The sequence below is a fragment of the Hippocampus bargibanti genome, linkage group LG08, assembly GCF_051943395.1.
Source record: "Hippocampus bargibanti isolate YZ-2025 linkage group LG08, ASM5194339v1, whole genome shotgun sequence".
Lineage (NCBI taxonomy): Eukaryota > Metazoa > Chordata > Actinopteri > Syngnathiformes > Syngnathidae > Hippocampus > Hippocampus bargibanti.
Window position 1 is genome coordinate 15,797,726 of NC_142741.1, and position 11,454 is coordinate 15,809,179.

The 11,454-nt window shown below is 42.8% G+C and overlaps 1 protein-coding gene across 2 annotated transcripts in view; it reads left to right on the plus strand.

The window, feature by feature from the left end:
• kcnh3 (potassium voltage-gated channel, subfamily H (eag-related), member 3) overlaps positions 1-1,938 on the plus strand; it is a 134,105-nt gene extending 132,167 nt beyond the window's left edge. For both annotated transcript variants that reach the window (XM_089002237.1, XM_089002238.1), the window contains one exon: positions 406-1,938. In XM_089002237.1, coding sequence (XP_088858363.1) covers positions 406-1,332 — 927 coding nt within the window. In that variant the 3' untranslated portion in view covers positions 1,333-1,938. The remainder of the gene's footprint in view (positions 1-405) is intronic.
• Positions 1,939-11,454: the final 9,516 nt, after the last annotated feature.

An 11,454-nucleotide genomic window follows, 5' to 3' on the forward strand; every position in this document is an offset into this window, starting at 1 on the left:
GACAAAACGAAACTGATTACAAACCAAAATCTGAATTGAGCATTTGTAAACATAGCCTAACTATGAGCATGGGTGGATGTTTCTTTGTTTTGACATTTTCCTAAACTTTGCAAACAAAGAATTGGGCATAAGAGGACATTTGTGCCATTCAGAGATGGAAAGCGGTGGGGAAAGTTAACACATGCTTGGCATTTCAATCACATGCTGAACTTGTCTTCATTTAGTAACTGCATTTTTTTGAAAGTCCACTTTCCAAAGTGAGGTCAACAAAGACACGATTAAATGTGTTTGGTGTGGAACAATGTCTATTATCAGTGAAAGTTGACCTCACAAAATTTCCACCAGGTAAAATGAGCATATATTAGCTTGATCAGCTAAGGATTTGTCGACACATTCACTTCACAGATGAACAGCCTCTCCAGACAAGTGTCCAAGCTCAGCCAGGAGCTTCAGGAAGTCACACGTCTCCTCAAGCCCCTGCTCCAGAGAGCGCCACATCCCTTGTTGTTGGCCACAGAGCCAAATTTGACCCCGCCTCCCAGCAGCAGCACCAGCCGTCTGTCGGCGAGCACCAGCCTGATGGCACCCACCAACATCACGCCATGCCCCTTCCTGAGACCGGACACTCATTCCCTGTTGGACAGCGGTGACGTGGAGGGCGTGGACTTGCCACAATGCCTTCTCCCCACTCCTCATTCACCAAAAAGGCCTAATTCCTCACCTCCCCCTTGTAACAATCTCCCCTCACCAAAGGAAGGACCATTTGAGGGGTCCCCAATCTTTGTCTCCTCTAGTATGTTTATGTGCTCGCCACAGGATCGGCCCCCACTGGCGTCCGGCACCCCGTCACCGTCGCTGTCTTTCTCCATGTCCCTCTCTTCCAATTCTTCCCTCTCCTCCTGCCACCCGTCCCAACAGGCCAGTTGCGTTGGCCGCCGAAGCCTGCTCCCCACACTTTCTTCACAGGACACACCTCCTCCGCCATGGCCTCCACACTACTCCGCACCGCCGTCTCTCGCATCCTCACCTGGCGAACATTGTTTGAGACCGTCCCCGTCCGTCCCGCTGGGGTCCCCTGTTGTCGCCGCTCTCCCTTCCCTCCTCTCCCTGCCTTCGTCTCTGGACTCACCGAGTAGAAAATATGGAGAACTCCAGCTCGCTCGGGCTTCTAACTCACACCTTCGCCGAGAGACCGGGCCGGGGGGCGGTGCCGCACAGGAGATGGAGATGCGGGAATGGCGGGCCGGGGCTGGAAGAGAAGGGAGGATCTCCTCGGAGCACATTAGCTTCATTGATGAAGATGAGTCAGCAGTTTATGAGCCAGGAGTGTGAGGGGCAATGAGACATGAAAATGGGGTCAAAGGAGACAAGATAAGGGAAATGCGGCATCAGCGTCCAAGTGAAGGAGCTACTAAAGCATGCATTGTCTTAGGGGTTGTCCAAACTAAGGTCCGAGGGCCTGCAATTTCTAAAATCAACAATTTATGCTACCTGTGTTTTTTGCCTCCAGTGTACAGAGCAGCAAAGATTGGAGATGAATCGAGACTCTTCGCTCCATGTGTTGATCAATGTCAATGGCATTGTTGTTCAGATTTCTTTTTCCTCGGCTCTGAATATGGAGATGGGATTTTGCTGCCGCTCAGTGCAAGGCTCATTTTGGTCTCATGGGATACAAGGTAGCGAGCAATGTTCCCTCTAATTTTTCCTGTGTCTGTGCAGACACACAAGCTCCCTGAGCACACTGAGGACTACTGTGAGCAAAATCAGATGTGTACGTATGGGCAGTGCACATTCGCGCCGTTCTGCTCCGATTGGCTGAGTAGCGTACATGAACTGTACGGCATTATTGGCTGGACAACTGTCACTCATTGAGTTACATTGCAAAATGGTACCCAAATAAATATATATATATATATATATATATATATATATATATATATATATTGTAATGTCATGAGAGGCTAGCTCTCAGCGGGACAGGACAAGGAGCGCAGTGGGCGACAGGTTTGAATACAAACAAAGGTTTTAATAAAGGGTTTCAGGGGGAATTCACAAGTAACAAAGGCAAGAATAGTGTCTCTTCCAATATTTAAATCATAATAACGTCTCTTCTGAGGTGAAACTGAAAACGGAGTTCTTTTCCATGAGTTTCTAGGCCTCACCCCTCTTGATGTCCTCCTCATGTAGCCTAGCCACCTTTAGCAAGGTCCGAATCCAGTGTCCTGTCGGATGGTCCCAACTGGCAATGAGTTCCACGCAGCAATCAGTTTCTCCACAGAGCACAGCAACAGAGCCTGTCTCCCCTGGGCTCACACTCAGAGGCTCTCCGCCTTAAAAGCCGTGCCTGCCAATCAGGCCGTGATCAGCCACAGGTGTGGTGTTTGAATTGCTGCCTTCCACCAGATGGGGCCAAAACTCTCTCTGGGTGAAGCCATCTTGGATTGGATTGGATATGCCTTTATTAGTCTCACAGTGGAGAAATAGGGGGATGTATTTGCCCTCCAGAACCCAGCCTCTCGTGACATCACAATATATATATATATATATATATATATATATATATATATATATATATATATATATATTATTGGTCTAATTAACTTCGATATTAAATTAATTTCGATATTCAGTAATGCGTTTCTGTTTTATTTTATTTTGTGCGGTGCATAGATGTTATTGTGCGCTGAGTATGTGCAAGCACTGCGCGATTGCACACACGCACTGCTTAGAGGGAACATTGGTAGCGAGCCACCCAAAAACCCATTTAACAGGCTTATAAATTAAAAAATATCGAGAATAAACAATGTATTTAGCATATTCAATCAATTCTGGATGAAAAGGGGCCCTTTTATCCATGGATTTTTCTTGATGTGGCCCTTGCAGAAAAAATTTGGACACCCCTGTCTTACAGTATCACAGCGATTGGTGTCAATCTCTGGAGCTACTGTAGCAGACACTTCCCTAGGAGGTTCATTTTGATGACTGAGATCCAAATGAATTATATGGAACCTTTGTTTCATTTTCGACCCAGCATGGACGCTTCCAAAACTGCTACATTCTATTTCTTCGGGGCCACCTTCATCAGTGGGACGGTCATTGCTCTTTCCCTCTCTGACACTTAAAAAGCAAGGGGGCCACATTGCGCCAGTTAGTACCACCAACCGAGATGAAAGTATACTTCAAATGTCATGACGTTTTGTTTCATATTTTTCATTTTGAATGTGAGCCAACATAAAATTAGTTCAACATTTAGCACTCTTATGGAAAACAAGTATCCAATCAACGACAGGGAGGGTATGGTGTGTCAAAAGGCATTTTGCTGAGTAGCTCACGCATCGCTTTCGACACACTGATTTTCAGGGATTGTGGTTTTCTGTGAAAGGATGAAAATGATTGATTTTTTAATACAAAAGCTGCAAAATATATCAATTTTGAGTATATTTGCAGCGGTGGGCATTTTACAAAATGTTGCCGGTCTGTCATACATCATCAGTGGCCTGGGCTCCATAGGTCTTAGTCTGTTCGTCATTCCTTCATGCCAAACCAAACTGTCATGATTCGTTGGTCAGTCCATCATGTTATTTTAACTGCGCTTCTTTCTGTCTGTAAATTTACCAAGTCTGTTAGTCAGTCAGTCACACCCCAGACCCCAAAATTATTGATTACAATGGAGTTCACTATCTGTCAGTGTATCTCTACATCATATGGCGGTTGCCCAAGCACAAATAACTTGCATACATTTCACAAACACTTACTAGGCAATGTATTCAACCGCAGCTGTTTTACCTCTCAAAACACCCAAAAGTTGTTGTTTTTTTATTTATTGCTTCAAAAGGCTTCTCTTAACCAGAATCCTGCTCTGCAATTATGGCTCATACAAATAGCTAGCACACCTACTCCTGCCTTTAAATGGTCATCATCTGCTTCTTGTTCTTCTTGCCCCCACTCCTCCTCCACCTCGTCCATCTTCTTCTAGTGTTCCTTCTTCTACTTCGTTCATTAGACGAATAGAGTTATACTTGGTGCATACCACCACCTACTTTACAGGAATCACTGACTTTCCACATAGTCGATGGAAGCAACCCTGATTGGATTGAATTCAAACCTGTGAACAAATGCACGAGACAGATGGGGTATGTTGTTGTCAGTTGTCAGCAAAAAGGAGCATCCGTCAGTGATCGACTAACTGGTCTGTCTGTCTGTACATGACCTGGTTAGTGACGATTACACTGATGGATGAAAACACACTTCTATTAGTGCTTAGTCCTTATTTTTAAGTTTCCTTTCCTTCTTCAGTCGTCAGCAAAATGTATAATGGACTGATAGACTTTCCGTCAGTGTTGATGTAATGCCCATCTCTTTTTAATATTACCTCAGATAGCCCTGGTAGCTAATGTCTGGTGTGAGACACTAGCAATAAGAAAAAACAATGTTGAGATCTGACACCAGGTGATGTTTCCCTCCTTCCATTACCGTCTCATATCCCAACAATGGCCGCATGGATTTTCTCATACAGTATATTTGATTCGACATAACCCCAGGCAGCTACTATAAAAGGTCAGGTTATAATTATTTGAGTGCCTGTCTTCAAACATTCAGGGAATATAATTCTTTATCTACTGTAACAGAGAATTCTATTAATTTAAAGTCCATCCATGATAGCCAACAAGTATTTAATTGGCCCACGTTAGCCCGTGTAGCTTATAATACTGTAGTATGTCTGGTTGTATGACCATTAAGTCTTCAGGGAATATGACTCAACATGGAACCTCGGTCTGACACAAAGAGGTCCACTGACTACATTCTCATCAGTGAGATACAAGCCACAATTTTAAAGAACCAGCTTCAAACTTCCATGCATGTTTTACATCTCATCACAATAACCCAATTGATTTGAAAGGATAGTTTTACCCAAGATAGCTCGGGCAGCTAAGAAAAGAATAGTGATTATTTTGAATGAAAGTTTAGGCAACACAGCATTCAGTGATTGTCAACAAACATCCCTACAATAAACATCTTGCTTTTCAATGACCAAATGTTCACACACTTTCAGGGAATTGGAGTATTTTGTGCTTGATGTCGCACGAAGAACCCAGATGCTTTTGAATAACATCTGACAGATGCAGAAAAATACTGAGGCCATCATTTTTAAGCCTAGCGATTTTAAAGGGTGCATGACCCATGTGCCTGAATCTAATGTTGTGGGCCTATTTGTCCATCATCAAACTAAAGCAGACAGGGTTTGAAGACAGACACACACACACACACACACACACACACACACACACACACACACATCTATCTATCTATCACAATCTATCTATCTATCTATCTATCTATCTATCTATCTATCTATCTATCTATCTATCTATCTATCTATCTATCTATCTATCTATCTATCTATCTATCTATCTATCTATCTATCTACACACACTGTAATGTGTGTGCGTGTGTGTGTATTCTGCCTCGTTTGGTGAAGTTTTTAAAAGGAGTTCCATGGTGTGTGCCAAAGACAAAATTGTCATTAATAAGAAATAGAAAAATGATGGTAGTGGGTATAGTATCGTGACAGTTCATCAAGACTGTTTACAACTTTCACATCACTCGTGAGCCATCCAACCATTGGTGCCTTCTCCTCCGTGTCAACACTCCTGATATCCGGGGCAGGCATTTAGATCAAAACAACAAAACTAAAAGCCATCTGATGAAACCTTGCACCTTGATCCCAAAACATATTTTGTCATCTTTGGAAATGTGGACAGACTTTTTGTTGAGGATCTCTAATGTAGCTCACACACACACATGCACACACACACGCACGCAAACACACACACATACACACGCACACGCATGCATGCGTGTTAAACCCCTTTGCCAAAGCTGGTGCAAGACACCAGCCTGGCATACGACACAACCCATGATACATCCCTGGAAATGGTGTAAGGGAGTGGGCCTCAGTACTACTGTATAAAATAAATTTTAAAAAACTACTTGGTGATGTTACACCATGTTACTTGTAAAATATCATTGTGTTTTACTTTTTCTTCTCCTTCTCTCTCTCTTTTATTTTTCATAAAAACATGACAAGATTAAACAAACTCCCTTGGGGATGGGATTTTTTTCTTTTTCAGAAAACAATATTGTGAATCCAATGCATGTCACAGCTTTTTTTGCATGAGGAATGTGCCTGCTTTGGACCTGCACAAGGGCAGCTGCGTGGAGACAAAAATCCCTGTGGGAGGTCGAACATGTATTTTATTATTAAAAAAAACACAAAAGGGGAAAAAAACTCTGTTACACAATATTTGAGCAGGGGTTCCAACAATAAAGAAGCATTTTTTGTAATAATAAGAGTGGACTCCTGTGATGCTTGAGAGAGTGCTATTCTCATTTGGGACATCATACTTAATGGGTTAAAAGTGATCGTTCGTTCCTGGTTCATCGCTTCTCAGGGTGTTGATAGCAGAGGATGGTTAAATCAGCAGGAAGCCAGGTTTTGAACAGAAGAAGTTATTTTAATCTTGTAGACAGCAGAGACATTGTGGGAGGTCGGCCGAGGGGGAACAGAAAGGAAAGAAGGCGAGAAGACGAACTGGGAGAGCATTTAAGACGGACAGGGTGCGACGCAATAGGATGTGACGTAATGGGATGTGACATCATGTAAAGGCAGGCAGGATGACGTATCAGGAAGTCCAAAACCTAAACAAACGATGCAAAAAGATGTTTAAAGATTCGTTGTACTAAATTCATCCTGTCTACTTGTTAACTAATGTTAAGCAGATTCCTTACTTACAGACTGTATTGTAGGTGTTCAAATACCTGACATGTTTCGGCGACTACTTCCGCCTTCGTCAGAGTGTCACGGATGTTGCTGTGACGCGCCATTTTCAGCTGGTGTTGCTATGAGGGCGTGACCTACCTGTCAGAACTGACAGGCAAGCCACGCCCCCCGCTGTCCGCTCGTCCCTCCAGGATGCTGCTCCAGGTAGTAGAGAGCATGTAAGCTCCCTCATCCCTGTTGATGGTCCTTGGTCCTCGCTTTCGGAACCCCTATTAAACGAAAATAAAATAAACAAAGAGTCGTACAACCACCTGGTACCTACAGCAAACATCATCCCCAGGATTTACGGCACGCCAAAAATACATAAACCCGATGCACCCCTCCGCCCCATAGTAGACAGCATCGGATCAGTCACATACAACCTCTCCAAAGCACTATCGGAAATAATAAAACCGCTACTGGGACACACGGACCAACACTGCGAGAACTCAAAGCAACTCGCCACAGAACTCGCCACCATAAAATTACAGAAAGACGAAATGTTCATATCACATGACGTCACCTCACTTTTCACAAAAACACCCACCAAAGCCACCGTTCAGATAGTACAGGACAGACTCAAAACAGACAGGACACTCAAAAAACGCACAAATCTTACAGCACAAGACATAACCCAGCTACTTCAATTCATAGCCACATCCACATATTTCCAATACAGATACACCATATACAGACAAAACGAAGGGTTCGCCATGGGGGACCCACTCTCTGCCATCATGTGTGGATTCTTCATGGAGGACCTGGAACAGAAAGCACTTTCAACAGCCCCGGAAATATACAAACCAACACTATGGAAACGGTATGTGGACGACATCTTGGAAAAAATCAAAACAGGACATACGCAACAGCTTACTGAACACCTCAACTCCATAGACACCACAGGCAGTATCAAGTTCACCCATGAAGAAGAAACAAACCACTACATCGCCTTCTTGGACTTGAACATACACCACACGGACAACGGGGACATCAAAATAAAAGTACACAGGAAACCTACACATACTGACCAATATCTCCTTTGGACATCTGAACACCCCACTATTCATAAGTTGTCAGTCGTCAGAACATTACATGAACGCACCACAATAATCACGGACCCGGAAGACAAAACACAGGAGGAAAAACATATACAACACGCACTGAAAAAATGCCAATATCCCCAGTGGGCAATAACAAGTCAAAAACAAAAACAAGGTCAAAAACAAAAACAACACAAGACAGGGAAGAAAGAAAAAGCAAACAAACAAACAAGAACACAGAGCAATGGTAACACTACCGTACATAAGAGGAATCACAGAACGCATACAAAGGGCACTGAGGAAACACAACATAAACACACCGGTCAAACCACACACAACTCTCCGTCAAATCTTGGTACACCCAAAGGACAAAATACTCCCGGAAAACAAATGTAACTCAATATATGAAATCCCATGCAAGTCATGCAATAAATCATACATCGGGGCGACAGGAAGGAGTTTCAATACAAGAAAAAAAGAGCACAAGAACGAGTGCGAGAAGGAGACGGCAACAATCAAAACAAGAGCAATAAAAGAACAAGCACAACAGGAGCACCATAAATCAACCATCACGGACCACTGCAAAAGAGAGAACCACATCATGGACTGGGAGAAGGCCAGAGTCATCCGCACCGAAGACAACAAACATCAGCGCTGGATCAGGGAGGCCATTGAAATCCGAAAGCGAGGACCAAGGACCATCAACAGGGATGAGGGAGCTTACATGCTCTCTACTACCTGGAGCAGCATCCTGGAGGGACGAGCGGACAGCGGGGGGCGTGGCTTGCCTGTCAGTTCTGACAGGTAGGTCACGTCCTCATAGCAACACCAGCTGAAAATGGCGCGTCACAGCAACATCCGTGACAGTCTGACGAAGGCGGAATTAGTCGCCGAAACATGTCAGGTATTTGAACACCTACAATACACTGTCTGTAAGTAAGGAATCTGCTTAACAGATGTTTAAAGATGTTCGTATCGCAAATTACCCCAACATATTGAATATCATATCATGTATTTCGTTTTTCTACTTTCATTCCTTTCATCACTTTGCTGCTGTGAAATGTAAATTTCTCCACTGTGAGACTAATAAAGGCATATCCAATCCAATCCAATATCCAATCCATATCCCCCCCTGACGAACATATCTATCATCGGTGGAGGTGAATAGAAAAAAGAAAAGAAAATCACAAAATAGAACAATCACAATGGAAACAATGTCTAATTAAAGTCATGTCATTCGCTACAACAGTCAAATCTTCATGGCATCCTGGATAATGATCACCAGGACGACGAGGGGGAACGAAATTGTTTGTAGCTTTTATCGCAAGCAGGCCCCAGGGTGTGATACGGATGAGCTGGTGACTGGGAAAAGGGTGTGATCTGTGGACGCGGCTCCAGTGACGTGTATCGAGAATCTCCTTGACGAACGATGTCCTCGCGAATCCAGATGAAGCTTGTGGCTGCTAAGACGGCTAGCAGCTCAGCAACCGGTCCATCCCACGTTGGTGAGGCCCACGTCATTCTCTTCAGACCGCAGCTCCGTCCTGTGGAGAACAAAAAGAGACTTGTGCCAGGTCACATGTCGACAGGATGGTTTCATTCTACACCACACATTTTCTGGGTGTTTCTTTCCCTATCCAAGTCTGTCTCATCGTTAAGGCTCTGCAATGCAATCTCTCACAGAAATGGCAGTAAATTCTTGTTAGATGTTAGTTGGTTAGTACATGTTAGTGGTTAGTGAGTCTGCATTTCTTGGAGGGCACAACTTTTTTGGGGAATGACGTTGCAGCCAACATCACTCATTACCAAAAGTGAAAATTTTGGTAATGAGGATTTGAGCTATCCTGTTGAGACAACAACTGGGAATGTGTTTGCGTGGAAAACACGACCCGTTTCGCAGATGTATCAATTTGCAAAGCATGCAACAATGTTTCTTGTTTTGTCTGCTGAAGCGCGATGATTTTGAAAATTATTAACATTCCATACTGTGTATTAAAGGACAGCCGATGTCACTTTTTATTCAAATGCAAATAAAAATGACTTCACGCCAAGACGTCTTGCATTGCTTGTGAATCCAAACAATGGCTTCAGATTCGGATAATATGCTTTCTTGTTACACATCCAGTTATGAATATGTTTCAAATACACTGTAGTTCTGAAGATTAAAGCATACATGATTACAATCATTAAAGAATTATATGTGCCATTTTGAGGCAACATTGGGGGAACATCTCTGACCCAAAAAAAAGGGAGCTAATGGCCAGCTCCGTTTCTTATATGGCGCTTGGCTGCCCTCTTTTGGCGGCTTTTGTTTAATGCAGTTCGGCGCAGGATCGGATATATCAATAGTCCCGGTTATATCGATATTTTTTCGGACTCCCTTGAATATCGATATAACGAGACTTTACTGTATATATATTGCATGTATGAATCATCTGTCTTAGACTTCCATGGATTAACAAATTGTCAGTTCAAAACCATCATTACACTTATTCACTGTCAATATTTTGAACAATCTATAAAGCTATATTTCATGAAAAGGGCTCATAATTTCAACAGGTGAATTTCTATAAGTAATCAATCATCAGTGAATCTAGCAACATCTACCTTGCCAATTTCCGCATAAAGGGACTATTAAAGGCTTTCCGATTCTGATTTGCCAATTCCATCCAATTCGAGATACATGTTTCTGTCATTCAATCAAATTTTCATGCCTATTTTGTTTACTTTTTATTACAGTAAAGTCTCGTTATATCGATATCGGATATATCGATAGTCCCGGTTATATCGATACTATTTCTATGCACGCACGGAGAAAATTACATGCAAACAGGGTCGGATATATCGATAGTCCCGGTTATATCGATATTTTTTCGGACTCCCTTGAATATCGATATAACGAGACTTTACTGTATATATTTTTCAATTGACTTGTCCTGAGTAAATTGGTCATGTTCAACACACAGTGTAATGTGGTGGGGGCTGCAGAATTGCTTCAATGTGTCTCTTTGAAATTCTGTGCTGATAAAAGACCCTGATAAGAAGCATCGTAAATAACTCTGGCTTCTTTCAAATGGCTTAATCAAGCCGTATACAAAACAAATTTTAGCTCAATCTAAATGTCAATAATCCTACAATATTCTAAGTTCACTCTTTCACTCTGTCGCCTTATACAATTTTTATTTCATTCATTCATCTTCCATGCTGCTGTGTCCTCACGAGAGTCATGAAGGGTGCTGAAGCCCATCCCAGCCGACTTTGGGCACTCACTCAGCAGGGGGCCCTCGGAAGAGGACACTGACGAACACGTACTCCTCTCCATTTGCTCCTTCTGCATTCATGTACCTCAAAAAACTCACATCATTAATGTCACAAAAAACATCTCTATCTAATAATTCTGCAATCATCATCACAATTACATATAATTCCATTCGTCTGTGTAAGCTCTCAGTCGTACAGGAGTGGTCCATCGATGAGAAGGTTTCTTCAGCCGTCATCTGTACAATTTTGAAGGTTTCGTACGTCTGAAACCTTCAAAATTGTACAGATGACGGTTGAAGAAACCTTCTCATCGATATAATTCCATTGTAACCT